At 38.1% G+C, this 25683-nt stretch overlaps 2 protein-coding genes across 2 annotated transcripts; one reads left to right on the top strand and one right to left on the bottom strand.

The window, feature by feature from the left end:
* Nucleotides 1-1666: 1666 nt before the first annotated feature.
* On the bottom strand, nt 1667-19260 carry LOC134679064 (probable ATP-dependent RNA helicase CG8611). The gene is made up of 13 exons (XM_063537904.1): nt 19129-19260; nt 18540-19054; nt 17622-17790; nt 16997-17154; nt 16418-16694; nt 15770-16004; nt 15057-15556; nt 14546-14716; nt 10843-10931; nt 10080-10181; nt 9713-9864; nt 3444-3663; nt 1667-1933 (listed from the first exon to the last, which is right to left on the bottom strand). The coding sequence occupies exons 1-13, from the start codon at nt 19165-19167 to the stop codon at nt 1801-1803; spliced, it is 2760 nt and encodes a 919-aa protein (XP_063393974.1). The 5' UTR covers nt 19168-19260; the 3' UTR covers nt 1667-1800.
* A 2604-nt stretch (nt 19261-21864) lies between these two features.
* LOC134678352 (dynein axonemal light chain 1-like) lies at nt 21865-24498 on the top strand. The gene is made up of 4 exons (XM_063536897.1): nt 21865-22070; nt 22929-23040; nt 23479-23625; nt 24226-24498. Exons 1-4 carry the CDS (start codon nt 21916-21918, stop codon nt 24367-24369), a joined length of 558 nt encoding a protein of 185 aa, XP_063392967.1. The 5' UTR covers nt 21865-21915; the 3' UTR covers nt 24370-24498.
* Nucleotides 24499-25683: the final 1185 nt, after the last annotated feature.

The raw sequence follows: 25683 nt of genomic DNA, 5'->3' as shown, positions 1-25683 counted from the left end.
CTACACGGTACTGTGGGTACCTACTGTTGGACTCCTGGAGGACTTTTCCATAAGCAAAGCTACTGCTCGTAATTGAATATCCTATACATATTTACAATACAATCATGTTTTCTGCAACGTTTTAACACGTATTATGATAACACTTTTATGTGACATACCTATATTGTTTGGCATAGTAGGCATACAACAGCTATTAAAATTTAGATTAGGTAACTTACTAGCATGCTGTGTCTTGATAATAGAGGCTTTGTTCATATTTGTGAACACTTTAACCACTCTGATACATAGATCTCATACTTACGCTTTCGTAAGTGGCAATTCTGGCATTGAAACATATTAGGTAGGAGCTACGAAACTACATAGGTAGAAAATTCATGTTTATGTTGGCGAAACCCCAGAATTAAAACAAATTTGTAGCTCTTATGAGATGCCCGCCGTTCTCGTAGAGTAATGTGAGAGGAAGGTACAAATGCAGTGCTGCACGCACACTGATCTCTTGCGGCCACCGACGCGGCGAGCGCTCATTGTACTACCGAATTGACTCGCCGACTCTTTCAAAAGAATTCTACGCCGTGAAAGCAGCTACTATGTCGACATAAATTTATTTAATATGATACATTTCCTGGCACATCAATCAAATACTCGGCCCGATAGCAAATTATGAGCGAATATTAATCTTAACACCCATTGTACCCCGCTGCTATTAGATTAAGTGCTATTGAATACTTTTTGTACCGTTTATTTATCCATGTCAATCAAATGTTTCGGTATCACGTTCATAATCTATGCTCCGAAGCAAATTATTTATATACAACAGGAAAACTGTGCGATATCTATTACGAAATCGCATAAAGATCTTTGGAATCGATTTTTCAGAAGCTGATGCTAATGAAAAGGCATTTTCACGAGGTTTGGCGCGGCTGCATGCAAATGTGCCGCTTAATGACGCGCGAAGTCGCGCCACACAACTATAGCGGCCACAAAACGCTACATTATCGATAGTTTACTGTTTCCCGCCGCCAACCGGCAGACAATAAAGAATCGCTCGGCTCGCTCTAAACTACCACTTATTATGACATTATGCATGCCTTGGCTATTCACTTTTTGCTACGGAACACTTAGTTTGTTACCAATGAACGTTTGTTATAGCCATTACAATTAGATTGACTTATTACAATAACGGCAGTAGTCCCGTTGCGGACTCCCAAGATTGAGTCACCCGTAACGTGGCACCGCGTAAAACGCCCTTCAACCCCGAAAAGGCCGCAGATTACCGCATGAAAGCGCCTCACAATACTCTTTTAATTTGTCATTATGAAGCAATAAAAACATCCTAAATGAGAGCGACAAAAAACTCGTTCAGACTCCGACAAAAACCACGAGCTGGGGCAAAATTCGCAAATCATTCCGCCATAATGATAGCCGCTTGAAAAAAATTTAAATATCAAAAGGCCGGACGGGGCACAGTAATGGTTTAAAATCATTTTTCATTCGAGTCACTCGTGAGTCAGAAATATGAAAACGGTAGCCGTCGGCCGCTTCCATTAACTCGGGTCGCGATTAGAATTTTGGCCGGAGTCCATCTTTCGTTAGTCCTTAAAAATAAACCTAAAAGCCAATCACACGGAGCGAAATGAGAATGACTTGATGGAGTATAGATATTATATTTTTTCATTACATTAAGTATACACAGGCAATATCAATAAGTCCTTACAGCCAGCGAGCCAGTTAGCGCAGTCGGAAGATTTTGACGGAGAGTTGGTAGTTGACGGGCGAGTGTTGGTCGGAAGTGGAGGGGTGTCATTTGTTTTTCCTCTGTTTCTTGCGCGCCTGCTCGAGCGGCGGCAGGCCGCTGTCGAACTCGCTGGCGGTGTGCATGGAGCTCTGCTTGTTTACTACCCTGCCGCTCAACCCTGCTTTAACCTTTGGGAACCTGGAAAACGATATTTTATTCAAACACAAATACCATAAGTGTGCTTTATAAGTCAATACTACGAAATAGGCATTTACTAAATTACTACATAGTAGAATCTATATAATATTCTATGTACCTAATAAAGAATAAACAAAATACTATCGTGGGAATGGAATATATAATATGTATAAAGATATACAAAAATTGTTAGTTAACTTATAGGTACGTTTCATGGTAGCCATGGAGTTGCACAAGATATAAATACTAAAAACAAAAAAAGAAGTAACTTAAAAAATATACTTAACATTAGGCATAAACAAGGGTTTTTAACAATACCGGGTAAACAGTTTTCTTTAGTTTGAATTAACGGATATAGCAGTCGATTAAGAATAGTAGCTTATAAAAAAACTTAAGTAAATTAAGTTATAAAAGCAGCAAAAAAACACATTTAAAAACATTTCACGTTTGTTCTAAGTATTATTTTATAGTATCACATAAAAAGATCAAACAACAATGTTTAATAAAGCCGATGCCAGTCGAAAAACACTAACATAAAAATAACGATGTATTTCTTAAGAAATACATATTGTATAAGAAATATGTAATAAGATAAAATACGCAATGTCTTATGGCATGGCAGTTCTTAATCTCAAAGTGGTTTAATTTTATCAATGACTGCATCTGTTATTTCGTCTCCAATAGTCATCGTTTCAGTCAAGTCAAAAAATCAACCATCGACAAGTATCTGCATAATTTAAAGTATCTCTTCTCCTTCGAGGTTTTCAATTAGTAAGGCTGAGACATTATGATAAATTCTATATTCATCGAAGTCTTAGAGTAACATACTTAGTTCTTTTTTGTCTTAGCAATGTTGCGGTCCAATAATGCTAGTCCAATGATGCATGCATGATAAATTGATAATGAGGTAATTACAAATTATTTATCGATTTCGTATAAGTATATATATATATTGGTCTTCATCACAGATTTAGATGACGGCAATGGCAGTGAATTTAGTTTTATGCGAATCTTTATGTAACGCAGTGAGTAAATCTTGGTAATTTAGATTACTGGCAGTGGCTGTTCAACAGTCCTACCTGCTTCTGAGAGCTTTCCACGGAATTATGTACGATGCGATGTAGGTTAGGGCAGAAGTACCGTTTTTAGCCATGTTTGCACCGTTTTTGACGAGTAGAAATAAAAAAAAAAGTATAATAATAATAATAGTAGTATAATAATAGTATAATAGTAGTAGTAGTAGTAATAGTACTTTACACGGTAACGAATCGAGTTTTTAATGGTAAAATTTATGAAGACAATAGATACCGATAAAGGGTACTACTGGCCTATTCTGTACATAGATATGCGATTGTTATACAAATTTTAAGCACCTATAAAAGCTTATTATTCTATGGACTCAAAAATGCCTAGAAAAATGAGTCACCGACTAATAAATAACACAACAAAAATATTTTTTGTACGGGATCGGACCGTGACATGACCCTAATGGTAAGAAAGAGTCACTCACCCGGGCCTCTTCCTCTCTTCCTCATCATGCACAGTGAGCTTGTTGGCCGGCCGCTCTCTCTTCAGGTCCGGGTCGTACTTGGCGCGCTTGGCGAGCGCCGAGGGAGTGTCGCGGAGCGCGAACGCCTTGGCCGCGTGTCCGAGGTGCAGCTGCTTGGCGTCCAGGTACTCGCGCACGTCGCGAGGGTAGACGGAGTAAAAGCGGACCCAGGTCGTGTAGGCTGGAGGGAGGAATGTAAGTTACGTCGAAAACGGGTACATGACATAAATAAGGCGTATTCTGGTAATTCCAAAAGGAAAAACACTAAAAAAGTGGATGACAATTCCGAACAGGAATTCTTATTACAACGGAATATGAGTGATTTTAAATGCCTTTCAGGATTATCCGATTTTCGAAATTATTGAAATACAAATACATCTTGGTTATAAAAAATGTTTCTGCAATTTAAACTAACTTCAATAACACTGACCCGGGATTAACCTAATGTCAAATTGTACTGGTAACCATTAGCTCAATAGTGGGACCGGATTTTTGCACTATAAGTTTTGATAATTCTAAAGTTGAAAAAGTGATACTTACCTGATATGGGACATATTTTTAAGCATATTTGCAATATGTGATGAAAAGTTAGAACGAGCGTTAGATATAAATTAGGTATTTATATATTTTTAGTAATGATTTTTTAATATTGAATTAAAGTGCAATGTTTAAGTTCCATTGTTTATAATATGTATGACGCTTTATAATGTAAAATTATTAGAAATTTTTTTAACGTGCTTCTTTGTCAAACTACTAATTAGCTTATTATTTTGTCGATATTGAATTAAAGTTTAATAAATCCACAACAACATATCTCATTTTTTAAGTTAATAGGCACGCTAAAAAGCTAGAAGAATAAGATATATGCTCTAGAATTAATATGCGTTTTTTGTCCTATAAGATCTAATATTGAATTAGAGTCTGTAAAAATAAGTCTATTACTATAAAATAATATACGCAGCCATATTATGGAAAGTAAGAAATTTCTGCGTGTAGCTGCATTGTAATAGTAAAATCTAGTTAAAAAGGCGCGAAATTCATACATACGCCGCGCTGGTCCGTCGGTCGCCGGCGCGGCGCTCGAGAGCCTATCATAGCCTACCTATACTTCGCCCCTCGCCCCACCTCCCGCTCAGTAACACTGTCTGTCTTTTCTTATCATTCATTTGTTTGTTTACCGTGCACATATATAAATTAGATGCAGACATTACGTGAAATTAAAATATCTTATTACGTATAAATACCTACAGCTGGTCAATCAGATCTTGGCAGTAGAAAGAGGCGGCAAATTTGAAAAATGTAGGCGCGAAGGGATATCGTCCCATAGAAAATTTGTGTTTCGCGCCTTTTTTTTGTGACAAGATTTGCTTGACCAGCTATATTTCATTATCTTGACTAATATTGTAATAAAAATGTACAAGATATTCACAACTATTTTTTACTATACATAGTTTGTCAAAGGAATGTCTCATTTCAAACATAGACAGAGAGAATCATCATACTATCTTTGACTTACACTAGTACTAGCACCCAAAAGAAAAGGATGAATATAGTTTTTTTGTTTTTATTTACTGACAAATGGTTTGACCAACTATACCTATTTCTGGTTCCTATTGTCATGTCCTGTCCTATTCAAGGTCAATATCATAATATGTATGTATATTATAAACCAACTGCTCAATATTACACGGTAAAGTAAGTGAGGCCACTTACCTTATTCTATATTCCGTGTGGGCTGTATATGCCTATATACAGCCCACCTTAAATTAAAATGTTTTTTTTTTAATAAACAGGATATGAAGTATGAAAAACTCACTCAAATAGGTTTCTCATTTATTTAAGTTTCTTCATTATACCAAAATAGTTATAAAAATATTACGATACTCTTGGAAAATATACCTTAAAAGTCCTATTATGGGCCTTATTGAACACTAGCAGTGTATTACTTAATCCCGCAAAAAATAATCATTTCGACAGTAGGTAATAACAGATTTTATTGTTTTTAACTTAAGAGCTATACATATACAAATAACAATATTTGATACTTCATAACAGGAGGATTTATTTATAATAAGTGAAAATAATTATTTTGGGCCTTAATAACTAAAGATATAAAAACTGTCTAGTTTACGCGAAAATAGTAGGTAACTAAACATAAATCTTTATTAGTTACAGTAGTATCATCTTTTAACATCTGGGGGCACGGCAGTGCCCCTGCCAAGACGAGCAAAGCGCAAAGGCACTATCTACCTTTTCTCGAAGCGCTTCGTCGTTTTTTGGAACCCTCATAACTTGGGGTTGGATTATACCAGATAAACAAAGTTCTCGGACTTATTAAGCATATCAATTGCATAGCTCTTATACTTTAGATTTTATTCATATCTAAAAACTTCGATTTCGTCACTGACTCACTCACTTGATGATCATCAATACCGGGTACTTCCTGAAGTCCTCTAAGAAGCTGAAATTTGGTATGTAAGATAGTTTTAGTACACAAACAACAAATAAATTCAAAAAAAATTTATCCCTAAGGGGATGAAGGGGGGGTTTAATTTTGTATGGGGAATCAATAATCGCTGAACCGATTTAGTTGAAATTTGGTATGTAGATAGGTATTGTTATGGGGAAGGATATAGAATAGATTTCAACCTCAAAGTTTACCCTTACGGGGTGAAGGGTTTATATGGGGAATCAGTAAGAAGTACATACATTGTGTAACAGATGCCCCCAGATACTTATTTCAGGATTTTTAATAGTAAGTCACCCCCAACCCTTTAAATTAGGGCATGGAAGATTGTCATAAGCAACTTACAAAAAGAAGTGAAATCCCACCAAAAACATTTTGATGTAAAATGTTGCCCAAACGAAACCATAAGGCTCGCACTGTCAAAAAGTTATCAGATCTCTTGCCAAGCTTCTAACTCTACAAGCCCTCTAACTTTACTAGCTCTACACCAAAAGTATGTGGCTTGGCCGTTTCGTTTCTACAAGAACTACTGTAAGTATAATACAAAAACCGCCCAAATGCGAGTCGGACTCGCGTTCCAAGGGTTCCGTACATTACACAAGTTTAACAATATATAGTTTTTTTAGAGAAAAGTGAGTAAAATGTCTTTAAAAAACCCGTAGGGATCGGAAAACTAGGTACTTAAGTCCGACTCACGCTTGACTGCACATTTCTAATAGGTTTTTCTGGCATCTATAGGAAAAGAGCTAATATGTGTATTTTTTTCATAATTTTAGACCCAGTAGTTTCGGAGATAAGGGGGGGGGAATGGTCAGTTTTTGCGTATTTTCTTAAATAACTTCTAAACTATTTATTTTAAAATTATGAAAAAATATATCTGAGGTTCTCACAATGAGCCCCTTAATTTGATATATAACAAGATATAGTGTTTTTTTCTTCTATTTATCATTCATCTCAAAAGTGACCCCTTTATTTGAATTTCTATTATTTACTTTACATGTATGTTCTTGGGTTATAGACTTACATGTGTATACCAAATTTCGACTTATTGGTGCAGTAGTTACGGAGCAAATAGGCTGACAGCTGCAAGGGTGACAGACGGACAGCCAGACACACGAGTGATCCTATAAGGGTTCAGTATTTTTCCTTTTGAGGTACGGAACCCTAAAAATAATGAATTTAATAAATTTTTCACCTTATGCCCATGTGGCGGTAGCGAAACAGCCAAGCCACATATTTTGACTAAGGTGTAGAGTTAGTGAAGTTAGGGCTTGTAGAGTTTGAAGCTTAGCTCGACAAGAGATCTGACAACTTTTTGACAGTGCGAGTCTTATGGTTTCGTCTTAGCAACAATTTTCATGAAAATGTGTTTGGTGGGATAATTTTTTACAGTATAAATATTTATTCGTAACAAATAAGTATTATCTTTTAACATAATTTTGACAGTACATCTGGTGCTATATTACGACACCGGTGCTATAATAAGCACATTAAAACACTCCCTTTGGCCGTGTGCTAAAATTTGTCACTCGTTGCAAAATATCTATTTTTTGCACTTCTATCGTAAATACCTACCTATGTATTAACAAAAAAAGTCACTTGTAAATAGTTACTGCCTTTAAAAAGTATAAGTGCCTCAATGTTATTAGACTTTTTGATTCTATAAACGTCTTTAGGTCAATAAAGCAAGTGATAAATTATTAGAGTTAGACCAAGAAAAGTTTGCAGCAATTTTGTCAGCCCACGCAGTGCAAGTGTTACTTATAAGTCATAATTTTATAGAAGTTTCTTCAAATCGACCTTATTAATAAGAGATTAAAAATATTCAAAATTATCTTAAAATATTTTAATCTAATATTTCATCTCATACGTTCAATAAGGCCCGGAACTGGACCTTTTTACCTGCACTGACAGTGGGCCTTCTTAGCAACAAGTACAAATTCAGAATAATTGGGAATAATAGGGAGCAACTGTTATTTTTGAATGCTGGGCCTTGTTACCCGCCGGGCCTCATATGCCTGCACTTCACCTACCTTATTTGTTCTACAAGGGGAAAAGTTGTTGATTAACCGCTCGTGCTAATATTGATACCCAAACAAGCGAAACATTTTTTTTTATTAAATAGGAGGCAAACGAGCAGACGGATCACCTGGTGGTTAGCGATTACCGCCGCCCATGGACACCCGCAACACCAGAAGGGTTGCAAGCGCGTTGCAGACCTTTAAGATGGGGGTCTTTTAAGGTTTGAAGGTCGTATCGGACAGTTCATTCCACAGTTTGGCTGTGCGAGGCAGGAAGTACATTCACAAATTCAAACATTCTAAAATTGAAGCACGAGCGTAGCGAGTGGTTCGTAAAATTGAACCTTGAGCGTAGTGAAGGTTTCGAGGGACGAAGGTTAAATAAAATTTTCATCACATCAGCTCGTAAAGGCCCTCTTGATTGTTCGAAACGGATAAGAAAAGTGGCATTTAATTTGATGCATGAGTTGTTTCCGTAGGTAAATTGGATCAGTTGGTTGGTAATATTGACTTTAAAATGATAAATATTGAATAACGTTAGTTTGAAATTGATTTTATGATAAAGTAAATATTATCGGAGATGATCGCTCTTAAAAAATATATGTCGCTAGTCATTTATAACCTAAAAGCGCCAAATTACGCAAAATTATATTGAAATGACACCTGTGTATTGAATTTGAAGAATACTTTAACAAGGGTAGTTATCTGTATGACAATGCACCTAAAATAATTTTCATCCTTAACATCCTGTACTACATGTTGTTTTAAGTATTCTAGCAAATAAAATAATTCTGATTCTGATTCTGATTCTGATTCAAATGTATCTATTATTTTTATACTTAACACGATAACGAATTCTACGTAAACGAAACCGCGGGCAATCCCTAGTACATATAGAAATAAATAAGGGAAGGTAAGTTTCCATTAGTGTACTGTGTAAAATAACTATTTACCATTGATAATAATTTTATAAACGCTTTGCGTATTTTTAAGGTCACCGCGCTAACCGCTAGCCCGCGACCGTCGATCGCTGCCTCCTGCCCCGGCGCACAGCGCGGCGCGCGAAAACGCCGCGCGTTTAAAATGTAACTTAATATAAGCTCGGAATGCATACTTACGTATCAGTATTTAGTGTCGCCGTGATTTTATATTTCTAATCTTTTGTGTGAGAAGTAAGATCTTTATTATGACCGTGTAATATTAACTCTACAAACTTTAATTCAATATTGGCTATACTGCTTAACCAGAAATCAATATCTAGACAAGCACATTGTCTACATTTCTAACTTTTTACATGTATACTAAGTTGATAGGTAATATCGTAATTTTGCAATATCAGCTACTCTAATTCTGTATTTACATAATAATTCGTGTTTTTACGTTCACCAGAAAGCAGCTGTTCCAGATTTCTAAAAACCGAATATTGTGACTAAATTAAAGTGTTATTGAATATGTTAAAGTTTTTTGTAACTTTAATTTTATATTTACATAGTTATTTAGCAAAAATTGAAATATTTAAATATGGCCGAATGCTCCACCTAAAATTTTCTAACTTTTTACATGAATGTTATTTAACATGCTTACAATAACATATCAAAAAAGAAAAAACTTTAATGTTATCAAAACCCATTTTTGTTCCACCGCTGGTCTACATGGTAATGCCAGGTTTAACCGGTTAACCCCGGGTTAGTGGAATGGTGCATGTGGGCCTAGGTGTGTAGGTCCTACCCTACTGAGCTTACCTCGGCTTGCCCTAAGTAGCCAGGACTTGTCGGTGTGCGCGGTCTGCTCCAGCCGCGCCTGCACGGCGATGGCGGCGCGGTTCGCGTTCGCCGCGCCCGGCACTATGCTCAGCAACGGCTCCAGACATAGCTTCTCGTTGCGTTGAGTCAGTCTGATGACAAGTTATTAAGATGGGTTGCATTCGAAATCAACCAATTTTACCTTGCCACTCCGCATTCACTAGATCTGGTGATCAAGTGAATACGCCGTGCGAGCACGTTTGCTTTAGATTGCTCAACTAATTAGCGACGTAGTCCCACAGGATAACAGATTTAGTCAACAAACGGATTATAAACATATTATAGATAGCATAATAATGTTAGTTACCTGATACGTTTCTGTTCAAGGTGTCGCATGAATTCAGTTTCGCTGGGTAGCAAGAACATCACAGCCTCCCCCACGTTGGAAGCTCGCCCCGTTCGCCCGACCCTGTACACATGTCAGGCATATACTTAACGACATCTAGCAGACTATAACTGAAAGAATGTTGCCATTGAGCCAACGTTAATTTGGCTAGTTTATATTGTAAAATTATAAGTTTTTTCAAAATCATAACTTAAAAAATATTGATACATATTATTGTAGATTGTTTAGAGTTGAGACAAGAACCGATTAAACTGGCTACAAAGCTAACCTATAGTTCCAGATGAGATGACGAACATTCGGTGTGCCTATTACACCGAGCAAATTTAAAACTTAGATGTCAAAAATTAAATAGCTTTTTTTATTTCTCTTAAATTACAAACTTAGACGGCCATTATTCTAGGTTATAACTATTTTAAAATGAATTAGTCGATTGAAAAGTGTAATCGCCAGCCGACCATGTAACTACAACAAATCAGCGGAGGATATCACGCATGTCTTTCAATTCAATTTTAGCATTACAGCGTTTAGGTTAAGAGACAACACTCAACAGTAACCAATTTGGTGAGGCAAACTGAAATAAAAAACGTTAAAAATAAATACTGAAATCGGGTAAGCTTTGCTTCCTTACCCGAGAGTACGAATTTCGTACGGGTTTGGTTCGGGGCCACTTTTATGTTATGAGTGCATAATAATATAATACTTTTGGAAAAGTGTGTGAGTATACCTGTGTACATAGTCGGTGGCCGAGGCCGGTGCGCAGTACTGCAGCACAAGATCCACGCGCGGCACGTCCAGGCCTCGAGCTGCCACATCCTGCATAAAACGTACGTGTAACAGGATCCGTTCGTCTAGTGATAAATAGGTCAAGTCCTCTTCATCGATTTCGATGACGGCGAGTACGGCGACCTCAAAAAATTACGGATTACGCCTGTTATGGGCCCGAATGTGGCTGGCCAGGCCGAACTTGGTCTTAAAGACTCTTCTGCAGGTGTTACAATAGAGTTGGCCAGACGCGTCGTATGTATACCCATAAGAGGGGGCGGCGGGGGTACGGCGGTCAGCATCTGCGTTATAAGGACGTGCTCAAACGACACCTTAACGCTTGCAATATCGACCCTGAACGTTAGGATGAGCTTGCTACAGACAGGTCATCTTGGCGATCGACCATCTTTAATCGCATCAAACTGTTTGAGGAAAACCGCCTCAACATCTTAGATGCAAAACGCCAACAAGGTAAAGAGATAAATAGGTACAGTGGCGTTCAAAAGATGTCGACCGTAACGCATTCATTAATATTACGATTGAAACATATCCATGCACTTTTGAACGCCAGTGTACATAATAAGCATCCGTCTCATTTGTGGTTCTACTACCTAAAACTACCAAGCACTTATTATTCCAAATATAAGAATTTTGTTAATTATTTTCTGTTATAACCACGAGCTTATTGGGTGCTGGAATGATATTGAGGAGGGGGTTTATGGATAACTTTGTTTGTTTGTAAAATGCACCCGCCGTTGTGGTTATAATTAATCTTCAACTAATTTCATCATCTCTTCATCTCAGCCATAAGACGTCCATTGCTGAACATACCCCTCCCCCTTTTTTGGGGGGTGAATGCCATAATCGCCACGCTTGGCTGGCGGGTTGGCGATCGCAGTCGAGTACACCGAATTTGAGGGACGCTGCTGCCCGTCCACCGGTGGTCTTGGACGTGGTTTAAGGACATACCCGGGTCCTGGACGTAGTTTAAGGACATACCCGAGTCCTAATTTACCACAGCAAAATTGATTTCGAAAGGACAGACATTTTGTCTTTTTCTTAGAAGGCGGTGTGGATGAAGTCGAGTGCCATAAATGCCAACATAATAAGATAGCAGAAAGGGCAAAATGCCCGCTTTAATGCTTGCGTATTAATATAATACATTTGTTCCGCAACTTCAACTGCCCCTTTGCTGACAGTTAGATATAAAACTTTGACTGTCAATAGACTTTTCCTTTAGAACTATTGTTGTATTTTATACAATACTAGGTACAGTCAACGGTAAAAATATGGGTGTAGACAACTTACTCAAAAATATGTCCTATAGTTCTTAATTCACTAACATAAGAGTTATGGGACATATTTTTGAAATGATTTGTACACCCATATTTTTACCGTTGACTGTACTACTGCAAAAAATTTATAATTATTGATTAATGAATTACCGTCGAAATAAATACGATAAGAAATAAATATAAGCAGGAATACCTGTTGTTTTCGAGTTTTTCCTCCAGCAAAGCAACTGACCACCGCACATAATACTTCTGTTTAGCAAACTTCAAGGAAGCCATAAAAACGATGATTTCTGCGGCGCACGGTAAGTGCTTTCTTGTTCGGTCAAGCAATTAATTCATATTAGCTTTCCAGCAAAAAACCGAACCCACTTGTACTAGGCTACAATGTAATTTCCATTATTGTTTCTACTTATTAGCTCCAAGTAGTTGCAATTTTAATAGTTATTGCTTTTTAATTGCGATTATAGTAGATTCATAAATAACATTGTCTACGAGTTCCTAATAGAGTGTCCTAGTTGAAGGGGAATATTTTCAATAAAAACATAATTTCTCGTCGTGTCTATCGTCTGTTTTTAGAGTTCAGTGCCCGGAGGTTCAAAACGGGACCCTACTACTAAAGACTCCACTGTCCGTCTGTCTGCCACCAGCCTTTATCTCATGCACCGTTGAATTTTTCATAGATTATGATTTTCTGTTGCCGTTATATAACAACAAATACTAAAAAGTACGGAACCCTCGGTGGGCGAGTCCGACTCGCAATTGACCGCTTTTTTTTATTAAGTCAATCTACTCGTACCTAATTATTCGCATTAGTACTTAATAATGCATTGAAGCAACTGTTTTTGATTTAGCCACTAGAAAACTCTAGGAATGAAATAGATATAAAAATACAGGTAAAATTATATACATGTAACTATGTGGTACATAATAAAATTGCCCGTCTGTTGTAGGTAGTAAGTTAGATTTTATGTTAGCCAGATTCTAATAAGATAACCACGCATTGATTGATTATATTATATTATGTAGAAACCATTGACATTTAAGTTTTCAAATTATAAATACTACATTTAATTTCAATTGAGTGATACCTATTTCAACTATTAAATAAAATCAACAACAACAAAAACATCCAAAACAGTTTTTTTAAAGATGTTATTACTGTATTATTAGCAGTGATCGTACATTTTCCAGTATTTTTGGTGCAGCGGAGTGGTGTTAACGGAATCGGTATAAATAATTTCAACCCTAATGATTAATTAGCGTTAATTACGTTAATATTAACCTTAATTTACCATTTCAGTTGAAATTATCTATACCAATTCCGTTAACACCGCTCTGCTGCACCAAAAATGCTGGAAAATGTACGATCACTGGTTATTAGGATTAAACTTATAGGGGCAACATTTTCTTATTGACTCCGGCAGCCTAGCAACAACGATGACAGTTTCTATGCCAACTAAATAACAAGAAAACCGATCAAAAAAGCTCCCAAGATAGGATCGGACAATCTATGAACAGCGCGTATTCTTGTAAAGATAATTTAAATTTGGTATCGGGCGAGCGGCGCTTACAGATGTAATAAATACAGATAATGGCAGTTAATCGACGCGTATTGTGGCAAGCTGGGAGCCGGCGGAGGCAGATGAATGACCGGCTAATACGACTCAAACAACAATTAAGTATCGACAATCAAAGGCAAGCGGTGGCGGGCCCGCCATTGTCGGTGGATTAAAAACGTGATATAGTAGGTAGGTAGCGCTCGACACGTCCATCTTCTGTTCGACGCTATACAATATTTTCAAATATTAATGGATTATTTTTTATCGATTTACACCTAATTGGACTTATCTGTGAAAATATTATGTCACACAGATCGGCTTCTTTAGTCGGTACAGTGTACTTTAACAGTAAATAAACGACGTTAAAGTTAATGTTTGGAAGTATTTAAAAACTGTGTAAATGTAACTGTAGCACTTTAGTGCACAAGTAGGTGTACTTAAAAGATTACTGTATCGAAATTATGATTCGGTTTATTCATTATACAAAATAGGGCTTTCTTCGTGGCCTTGCGGAACAGGTCGAAGACCTCGGTTATGAACTCGTGCGGTAGCGCTTGGATATTCACTTCAAACTCGGAATCAATAGACTAAACATTGTATAATAAATAGTGTCACTCACCGTACAAAAGAGCACGCCCTTCTTGGCCTTGCGGAACTGGTCGAAGACCTCGATCCTGCGCTCGTGCGGCATGGATCCGTGCAGCCGGAACACGGACAGCTCCACAGGGACCACCCCGCCCTCCGGCGGCGCTTGGTAGTCCACTCCAAACTCGGAATCAATATACTAAACATTGTAAATAATGTCACTCACCGTACAAAAGAGCACGCCCTTCTTGGCTTTGCGGAACTGGTCGAAGACCTCGATCCTGCGCTCATGCGGCATGGAGCCGTGCAGCCGGAACACGGACAGCTCCACGGGGACCACCCCGCCCTCTGGCGGCGCTTGGTAGTCCACTTCAAACTCGGAGTCGCTGTCTGACTCCTGTCCCAAAATATTAAAGCGAATGAGTCATTTGCTAACAAATATGGGAACCAAATATGGGAAATACCCCCAATATATCTTGTCGTCGACCATACTTTGACCATTGTCGGCGTTAGTTATTTTACTGTTGTGTGAATTGTACTGAATTTTGTACATTCATAAATACTTCGCAGATTTCGATCTGCGAGGTATTTTGCGCAAGTGATGGTGGACATTTTTGGAAAGTAAAGATTTGAAGTTTGTGAATGAATTGAAGAGGTGATTACAATCATAGGGATCAGTATTACTGAGAAGCAAATCTGGACGTTAAATGAATAATTAAATTAATGTAAAACCTCACCTTGTCGTCATGGGCTTTCCTCTTTTTGGACTTTGGATTCTCGTTTTGCTTGGATTTCGCTGGTTTCCCAGTAAGCACAGTCTCTATGAGCTCCGCGTGGTAGTCCACCATCTCCAAAGTTGCCATGAATACCATCAGCTTGCCGCCTCTTTTGTTCATTACGCAATGTTCTACTATAAGGGAGCATAGTGTGACCAGTCTCAACTTCATTGGGACTATTAGGAATGATTGCTTCACTGATACTGGCATCACCAGCTCATCTTCCTTTATGGCTGTTTTGACAGCTGCTTCAAAAGAGGGTGCGATGTCGGGTTCAGTGGGCATGACGTATTCGTCATCTGACTCCATGTCCACGATCCCAGGTATTGGAGCTAACTTGCCTTTTGTCTTTTTTTGTTTTTCGGCGACTCCGGGGAATGGAACTGGAGCGGCTTCCGAGTCCGATAAATCGTCAACACTAAACAACGACTTCGATTTGTCTTGTCTAAACAACTTCAGACCTAAAAAAATATATATAAGCTGGTCAAGCAGATCTTGTCAGTAGGAAAAGGCGGTAAATTTAAAAAATGTAGGCGAGAAAGGATATCGTCTCATAGAAAATTTGAATTTCACGCCTTTTTCTACTGACAAGATTTGCTTGACCATCTATTAAACATTAGTTTGTTTTCTCTTAAATACAGGTAATCTGTTTTAATTATCAAGTAAATTGATACCCTGCTTTTCTTCTGGGGCATTTTCTTCTTCTTCATCATTCTGGTCCGTGTTTTCTTCTATGACTTTTGACTTAACGTTAGACTTCTCTTGTTCTGTTTGAATATCTTTGGCACCTGACAGCCCTTGTTTCGTCTTATCTACAGGTTTCAAGGAATCGGCGACAAGCGCCGTTCCGTCCGCGGCGTCCACGAACACTGGGTCCACCATTGTGATGCCGGCTAAATTTTCGACGGCCTACCCGTTAAGTAAAATGAAAAATGAATAAATTAGTTAAAACCTTTTATTTTGTCCTAAGAATGGTAAATCGTGAAAGCTAAATAACAAATCATGTTGAACTTATGACAAGCGAAAGTATTATTTTAAATAAGAGGTAAGAATTAAATGTATTGATCCCTGCTCATGTGCAAGCGGTCGCTTTAGTGATGGTAGGTACTCGAGTCCACTGAGTCTGAATTTGAAGAACTCCGCTCGATGTTACGAGACTCGGCGCTTAAAAAACTTCTTAGTCTTTAATATAATATCGAATATTACAATAGCGTGTTTCTTGTTTACGCTTTAGGGAGGCTAATTACTACATTTAGCGTTTGAACAATTCGAAAAAATATCAACCATCTTAAACCTACATCAGCAGTAAATCTATTGTTTACCTTCGTAAGTGTAGCAGATAGTAAAGTAGTTTGCCGTTCTTTAGACAAAAACACTTCAGTCAAATGATGTTTTATTTCAGTCTTGCCTTCTTCTTCCTTCTGCTCTTCAGGTTCCTCTTCCTTATCAGGAAAAGTCGATTTAATTTGACTTTTGATCAAGGCCATAGGGTCGTAGGTAGCCGCTCTTTTATGATCTTCGATTGCTTTTACAATGGCGGCTACATCTTTTTCGTATCCCATGTCCAGTAAGCAATCTGCCTCATCTAGTACTAGGCATCTAAAGGTTGATTAAATTTAGATAATAATACAAAATTGGAAACAATCAGTCAGGTAACGTGACACGTAAATTTCTCAAATGAAACCTGTACTGTAACGACACAGTGTAAAACGTAACAGTGGTCCGACAGCCTTTGAAGAGTACCGAGCTGACAGCGATGTATGCAGCTCGGGTGCGTGTGACCAACCACCGCCCACCCTCCCTGTCTCCCGTCTCCCCTCGTCGAATGACTGAATAGACCATGGTAATGACTTACAAAAACCTTATAATAGTTAAGTACATTACAGTTAAAAATAACTTACCCTGTCTTCGCAAAATTGAGAGACTGTGTATGCCTTAAATGGTCATTTATCCGTCCCGGTGTGCCAATCAATATGTTGAGACCCTTCCGCAATCTTGCCTTCTCAGCTTTGCGTTTCTGGCCCCCGCTCAATAGCCCCGGAACAATCCACGTGAATGGCTACAAGGCAAATTATAATATGAGACTTAAAAAGGTAAATTAATGGACTGGTTACTTCAGCAATTCGAACGTACATTTGAGCATCAAATAAATAAAACTCAATTTAGGTAATATATATTAAAACTTTATTTTACTATTTATCGTAAGAAAACGTAATATAATCAGTTTGCCTCTAGGTAGGAAGGTCATGGCATTATTTTCAGTACCACCTACACACAGTACACTACAGTAAACCTTGCCTATGTCAATTCTTGGGATTAGGTTGCAGAGTCGCCAGCATCAGGTCCCATGGCAAGCTGAGGCAAAAAATCGTAACAAAAGCTAGAAAGATTATGATATTTATGTTTACAAATGATTGACAACTGTCCCCTATTTTGCTGAAATAAAATAATTTTTTGTTTTCTACACGAAAGTCCTTCTTATTACCTACTGAAGCCACTTATAAAAAGTAATGTATATTGTATTACCTTAACCAGTTTCAGGAATAGCTCGTGAGTCTGCACAGCCAGTTCCCTGGTCGGCACCACCACAACCGCCCGAATACCGTCATGCCTGTTTATCTTAGGGCGTATGGCTTGTAATCCTTCTATAATGGGTAAAGCGTAAGCTAATGTTTTGCCTGAACCTGTCTGTGACCTGCAAATAATTTAATAAATTTATTCATTGCAAAACCATGGTTAAATTAAAAAACCGGGCAAGTGCGAGTCGGACTCGCGCACGAAGGGTTCCGTACCATAAAGCAAAAAAAAAACGGAAAAATTTGCAAAAAGAAAACGGTCACCCATCCAAGTACTGACCACGCCCGACGTTGCTTAACTTTGGTCAAAAATCACGTTTACTGTATTGGAGCTGGGAGCCCCACTTAAATCTTTATTTTATTCTGTTTTTAGTATTTGTTGTTATAGCGGCAACAGAAATACATCATCTATGAAAATCTCAACTGTCTAGCTATCACTGTTCGTGAGATACAGCCTGGTGACAGACAGACGGACGGAAGGACGGACAGCGAAGTCTTAGTAATAGGGTCCCCTTTTACCCTTTGGGTATGGAACCCTAAAAGACACATTAAATATTTATATTTTATAGAAATTAAACCTGATTATCAGTTGTTTCCCATTTAAGGTTCTAATATCTCAATACACACTTAAATCTTGTAACTCTGTCATGAAAAAAAAAATTAAAGATATTTATTAAAGCGTAAAGATATTACAATCAAAGTTGATAAACATTGGTAACTGCACTAGGCAAGCCTGTATCATGGCAACCAATAAATAATGGTTCATAATATGAGGGAATAAAAATTGCATTGCGTCAAATACATAACCCCACTAACTGAAAAATTATTATATTAACTTCGACATAGCAAATGATATTAAAAAACTTGCCTAATCAGGGCATCTCTTCCTTGCAGTATCACGGGCACAGCACTCTGTTGAACCACCATAAGCTCTTTTAACCCAAGATTCTGCTGTAAGTTGGCTACACTGTGAGGGTGGATGTCTAAATCAGAGAAGCTCTTTTCAGCAAAAACTTTTTCCACTACCGGCTTTACAGCTCTCTGGCCAAGCCTTGGCACATCTGGGTTATTTTTGAACAACGATGAGATCCAACCACCAGCCCTGGGTTTTTGCTTTAATTGTATATCATCACTAAGATCTTGGTAGCTTTTCCCTTGAAACTTTCCTTTGTTTTCGCTCAAATCTCTCAAGTTACTTGATAAATCTATTGACTTTTTAACCTCAGGTTCTGATTGCCGTGACAACTTAATTTGACGTTCGGTATCAGTTTTCTTGGCTGGAATAGCTCTCTTCCTGGCTATAGTTTTTCCCGTAAAAGCAGGCTTTGACATAAACTTATATTCCGATGCATTTTTCTGTGCACCTCCTGTTTTCTTGTTGCCCTGAGATTTAACAAATAGTAAGTTGCATATCTAAGCAATAAAATTGTTTATATTTCTTGAAAATAATACCTTACCTTTTTGGAAACAGAAATATTTAACTGCAAATCGTCCATTTTCGGTTTTCGGGATAAATCAGGTTTCGATATACATGTTATGTTGAGGTTATAGGCGCACGCATGTTTTTGTTGTCGTGTAGAACTGTCAGATTGACAATCTGTTTGCGTTTCGTTTCACACGCGAGCGAATGTTCCTCTGGGAAAAAACGAGCGGCAGTCGACTCGAGAGAGCTCACCAACCACACTCACCAACAAAGAATCTCACCAAGCTGTAGGTACAAATTTATTTATTATATTATTGCCATCTTATTTACCCTGTTCCGTTTAGTAAAAAATCGCGAATCGCGCTAAGATTTTTCCTACGATAATATAACGCTATATGAAGATTGGGATAAGGTTATTATCCACAAACCGGACCTAATATGGAGGAAGTTATTATTTTTCCTATTATGTATCGATTCGATTCAAATTTGTTTAGAATAATATAAGGTAAGTGCTGGGCCGTGTTGTATAATAAACTAGATACAACTAATATTACAAGCGGAACTCCTTTTCTTGACCTAGTAGCTTAAATAATACAGATATCAAGATCAAGTTGAGAGCCCCCCCCCCCCTAAAAATTTACATCTAAAATCTCGGTGGCTCCACTTCTTGAGTCCATCCCTGGGTCCTAAGGACCAATCCTGCCAAAGGAAATCTCTTGTTCATGCAACGCCGTAGCCGCTCCAGCGCCATCCGCTATAAGTAAGAGGATCCGTCCTTTTAAGAGCCAACAGGAGTGGTAATTTCTCCATACAGACGTACTCAACTGTTACCTAAAATATTTAAAACTCAGCTCCTGTTTCGTCTTAAAATATGAATTATTTTTCTTTTTGACAGAAAGTTCAAATTCTAGATTTTTGTCGATTGATTCCATAATTCCCTAAATTACACAGGGCAGTGCTGTAAACATCCAGGAACATTAGTGGCCGAGCATAAATTGTGGCTAAAACTAAAATCAATAACATGTATCTAGACAGTGTACATTGGTGTACATTAACTACTTAAGTATAAAAAAATAAAGTAAGTAGGTATGTCAGTTGTTTTTATAACAGGGAGGGTGAAGATTCACTGGCTGCGAAACGTTCCGTGAATGAGAATTCGAAAAGGATCACGTGTCGCCGCGTGCCGCTGCAATGTTCGCTTTTTAGGGCCGTAGGGTGGAATAAATATTTGTAGCTTAAAAAACCATGTTTGCCCTCTAGCCCCAAGTCGGTAAATAGAAAGGATTTGGAGGAAATCGATCATGCGATTAATCCTTACAATACTCACTCATGCTAATGCTGCTGCACTAAGTTGCTAGCGGAAAGTAAATACGTAATGACCTTTTCGGAAAATTTAATGGCATCCTCATATAAGCAGCTCAAAAAAAACGGTCTTTGCCGTCGCGTATATACAGTGTGGAAAGATAAGTCGGGCCCTGGATAAACTACCTTAAATCTCGGAGGGTTAAATCCTTAAGCTGGCTCATTTTACTTAAAGGAGACATTCCTTTATTTTTAAAAAGAAACAAAAAGGATTTAAGGTAGTTTCCCTCCACGGCCCGACTTATCTTTCCACACCGTATAATAGATTATAAGGGTATAAAATATAATTAAATACGAAAAGTTTTAATTTAGGTAAGCGAAACTTTAATTTAATAAACTCTTAATAAACTACTGTGGGCGGCTGGCAATGTTATCAACTAATCACTAAGACCCGGTACAGACGGACTGCAACTTGTATGGGAACTGCATGTCGACGTTGCAGTCAGCGTGCAGTTCCCATAAAAATTGCAGGTGTGTTGCAATCCATCTGTATCGACCCTTTTCTCTCCTGGTAAAAATTTGGAACTACTTAGATATCAACAAAGAATATAATACTGATATCAACCACAGAAAATACTGTCCATTGAATATCGATACACGCAACAGAAATCTGAGGCAACAATCTTATCCATCGCAAAACGTCCATATAACGTTGTCATAACTTTGATCCTCAAAACCCTACTCATACGTTAGGCCCTAAAAGTAGCGACCGCAAAATCAGTGCACTTGAAATTCAGTGAACAAACACAGAGGACGACCAGAGGCGCGAGGGCGCGACGTGATTTCGCGACCGGGCCGACCCTGGGACGACCCCAATCCGGGAAAACCCTCCAAAGATCTACGCCGCTTCCCTACCAAAAGCACCCACATCGTTACATTCAATTGTAATTTCAACATATTCAAAATAAAGTTGAATTTGAGAGATCAAGGTATGACTCAAAATACTATTTTGCACTAAGTAGTTCGTACCTACTGCACGGTCAATGTGAACTTTTTATAGGTGTGTAATTTTAAAATTGGATTTATATTGGATTCAGTTTATCTGTCAAGAAGGGAAAGATGTTTAAACGTTGGCATATTTACTAATTTTAATACTTTATTTACTTATTTCTATTCTTGTGCTAAGTGATATTGTATACAACCACTATTTTAATAGTATTTTTACTTAAAAATGATAATAAATTTCAATAGATTTTTGGTTCAAATTCTTATACTACACTTAAACAAATACCTAAACATGAAATTAACGAGTAAAAATTCAAAAGAGGTTTCATCGGTTATTAAAAAATGTCATTCGTAGCTTGTCAAACATAACTACTTATTTATTACTAACAGAATTCTACATTTACGAAAGTTAAGGTAAACTTTACTATACGGCTAATCTGCTACCACTTGATAACAATTTTGTGTAATTCAAAGTAATTAAGTAGATCTCCTTTATTTCAGTTAAACCCTGAAAATGGCTTTAAAACCGACTACATGCAAGGAAGCCATCGCGCGGTGGGAGAAGGCGAAGGAGCAAGTGGCCGCAGACGCCACGGTGATAGAGCTCCAGTTCCAGTGGCCACCCATCGAGAAAATGGACGGAGCCCTCTCATCGCTAGTCGCTTGCGAGTCAGTGTAACCTGAGAGCTTACCGGGAAAACCGAAAATCAATATTTCGTACTCTACCTCTCTATTGCTAGTACATATTAAGCAAGAGTGACCAGAAACGAAATTTAGATTTTCCCGGTGGACCCTCTGCATTTTATGGTGTCCACACTAAGAAAACGGGCGGTCAACAAACAGCGTTTGATGTTTAGGTACGAGGAACACTAGCCCTGGCCGCACACGCACGGAATTTTCCGTACGGAATGAAAGCTATTATTTGTAGAGCGACGTCCCGTTCCCACCGTGGGTGAGGCTAGATACCTTATTCTATGTCGTATACTTAGTGTTAGTTGGACGCAAGTGTGGACACATCCAGTACCGTCTACCGTCTTTACCATAAGGGCACACGGGGCCCGTGCCCAGGGCCACTATCCTCAGGGAGCCCCGGAGGACAGACAGTAACAGCATATTTAATTACCCAAAATAAATAGAAGATCATAGTAGAAAAATGTTAGTTTAATTAGCTTTCTTTACTTTCCTAAAGCGCTCCAAAATCTTATGTGCCCAGGGGCCCCGGCATAGTTTAAGACTGCCCTGCTTACACTACCCTAAATTAGGTACCTACCTAATTAAAAACGATTGACTTTTCTGAATCCCTAATTATCTTAATTATATATATCTTCAGTGTATGTTTGAATAGGGATACTCACTTAGCATTAAAATTAAACGCTAGGTTAGCAAATAAAGCTAGCTTGAATGTGATCACTTCATCGTATTGCATTAAAAAAATAATATTCCATGAAAAAGTAGTTTTCCAGTTCCAGTTACCAATCATCGTGCTATAACCACCCTGTATTTAAAACGTTAATGTTGTGTTTCCAGGAAACTGAGTTTATCGTCCAATATGATCGACAAAATAGCTGGAATAGCAGGCATGAAGAGTTTGAAGATACTGTCCTTGGGCAGGAACTACATTAAATCTTTGGCAGGAATTGTACGTTATTAACATTTAATTCTCTCGCACAAGGGTAGGTACCTATTTGATATTGATAGTGTCCACCAGAATACCATCCGTGGAGGCCCCGCCACCATACCTACCTATATTACCTACTCATATTTTTCCAAAATGGCCGTGCCAGTTATCCTGCCGTTTAATTTGTGGCGCTGCTATATACTCAAAGACTTGTAATGTCAGATCAGGCTCCCGGTTCCCTGCCACTTGCTGTGGGGTCCAGCCCCCAGATCATACTACTCGAAGGGTTATGCTTTAAATACCTACACCACAATCAACCATCATTTGCATATTTTCAAACGAGTCTAGACGAGTCTATACGACATACTTAGGTACCTAGGTACGTGTTAGATGGCGTAAGCTCTAGACTAGAGGGATATATAATAGTTGGATGATTAACGTATATATGACAATTTGAAGGAGACAGTCGCCGATACACTGGAAGAGCTGTGGATGAGCTACAATCCCATAGACAAGCTGAAAGGCATAGGAGCAATGAAGAAATTACGTGTGTTCTATTTGTCAAACGCGCTGATCAAGGAATGGACTGAATTTAACCGTTTGCAGGTATGTGTATTATACACCGTGGGCCAATTAAACCCGACAGATTTTAATCACGAATTCCTGAGGTCATAAGGAGCAAAAAATTCAAGGAGTTTTGGTCAAATTTGGCAAACTATAATGTCTGCAGCGTCACAGCTAAAACGCGTTTTTCTTCACTAAATTATTACATAAACAATATGTGACCTCCCACGGAAAAAGGTACCTTATGGCGGTTGGCGCTTACGCTATTATTAACGCCGCTCCAATATTATTGCGGCGCAGCCGCCGTAAGGTACCTTTTGCCGTGGAACGTCACAAATTTTCTCATAAATTATTATTAGGTATCTCTAAAGTATATCTTCTCATAGATCTATTTCAGGAAACTTTGTACTAAATGTTGGTCTCTAAATGCGGTCAATAATACACCTATAATCTGTCGGGCTTAGTAGGTTATCATTGTTTTATGGTTTCGTCCTTAAAATGGGTAAAAGTGCCTGCTCTGCGAGTTTACTATGTAAGATAAAATAAACAACCATGCGTGATTGGTGCAACCTCAAAATCGTTCCGCTCGACAAAATATTTATTCGCCGCCTACTAAGTTATTCCATGTTGTTATTTCATCAGGAGTGCCCAGCCTTGATAGACTTGGTGTTAAGTGGGAATCCTCTATGTGACAGTCAGCCCGACGTGGATACCTGGCGAACCCAAGCTTGCAACCGTCTTCAGCAAATCACCAAACTCGATGGCATTCCTGTCATAAGGGAGTAATGCTCATCTTAGAATAAGCCAGGAGCTTCTTGCGTCGAGCCCCCTACAGTATTTCTAAACCATAACGCACCTGAATCAGAATCTGGAATAGATCTTGGTTGGGAACATCTGCTATAAGCTCAAGAGGTACGGCCGTTAATTTAAATAGATTAACTATACCTTATTTTTAATATCGGTACAAAATAAAATGTGTCTCTTTATCATTTCGGCGTTTCAAATGAATACAATTTTCGGTCATTAAGTATCAAGATTCTTCCACGTAATAAGTCAATTACTCAACTATGCCGGACGGAACGACGTTGTCCCTCGGAGTTAATATTCCAAATTAGTTGTGATTGCGTGACACTTTCAGCAACAATGGTTGATAGAGAACCACTTGTTTAGGTTTGGAATTGAAACGACGATATTAGAAATAATAGCGCTGCATCGCCACGCCGGCTTGACATTTATGACAGATTATGACTCTGGCAACACTAATAACCGGCATGCACGCCATCTATCTATTAGATGGCGCAACCTATACGAGCGTTAAGATTGAATTCTATTAATCGAAAAATGATTGCTGTGGACAGATCGGAATCTGAAACTAGTTGATTGTTTAAAATTTGTATTTAATGTTTGATTGGTCGTAAATTGACTTACTTAATAGTATTAACTCTCACAGCTATTGTCTGTTTATCTGGGCTACTTGAACTTTAAACGTACCTGAAATATGCACAGCCAGCAGCAGAAGTAGAAAAGCAGGCAAGATGTACAAAATAATCTGAACACAATATAATAACGTAAGAGCCTGTGCAGATCACTCTGATAGGTATTGGATCCATATTAGTTGGTCTAATAATTAAACGAAATAATACCTAGTACGAACATCTAGTTAGGTATATTCTTACTAGCTGTTGCCCGCGACTTCGTCCGCGTGGAATCTTATCTTCAACATTTTACATCTTTAGTACCTATCCTCGTAAGGCCCAACGTCCTATTTTTAGGACTGAGAAATGTAGTCCTTCCGGCCCAAGCAACTATATTAATTTATCAATTAGCGGCCCAGAGTCCTAAAATTAGGTCATTCACTTCTGACACGTACCGATCCTTATAAGACTTCAGCTAATATAAATATGCCAATTTCAGATTTTATAGCAAGTAGAAGGTCTGGGCCGCTAGTATAAGTACCTAAAATTAGGCCGTTGGGTAGATATGATAAACGTCCTAAAAATAGCTTGGGCCTTACGAGGCTATAATTTTCATATCCAAGCAATGTTGAAATTAAGTACCTACTTTTCTTTTTTAGCAAGTTGTATGAAGTTTTAAGTCAAG

This window comes from Cydia fagiglandana, chromosome Z, assembly GCF_963556715.1.
Source record: "Cydia fagiglandana chromosome Z, ilCydFagi1.1, whole genome shotgun sequence".
NCBI lineage: Eukaryota > Metazoa > Arthropoda > Insecta > Lepidoptera > Tortricidae > Cydia > Cydia fagiglandana.
The sequence above is the reverse complement of the archived record's forward strand: the minus strand, read 5'-3'. Positions and strand labels throughout refer to the sequence as shown.

Coding starts and splice junctions, on each gene's coding strand:
- LOC134678352 (XM_063536897.1), top strand. CDS start 21,916: ATGGCTTTAAAACCGACTACATGCAAGGAAGCCATCGCGCGGTGGGAG. Junction 23,041..23,478: donor TTAAATCTTTGGCAGGAATT/GTACGTTATTAA, acceptor GACAATTTGAAG/GAGACAGTCGCCGATACACT. Junction 23,626..24,225: donor CTGAATTTAACCGTTTGCAG/GTATGTGTATTA, acceptor TTATTTCATCAG/GAGTGCCCAGCCTTGATAGA.
- LOC134679064 (XM_063537904.1), bottom strand. CDS start 19,167: ATGGACGATTTGCAGTTAAATATTTCTGTTTCCAAAAAG. Junction 17,155..17,621: donor TATTCCTGAAACTGGTTAAG/GTAATACAATAT, acceptor TTTGCCTTGTAG/CCATTCACGTGGATTGTTCC. Junction 10,932..14,545: donor AGGGCGTGCTCTTTTGTACG/GTGAGTGACATT, acceptor CGTTTTATGCAG/GATGTGGCAGCTCGAGGCCT.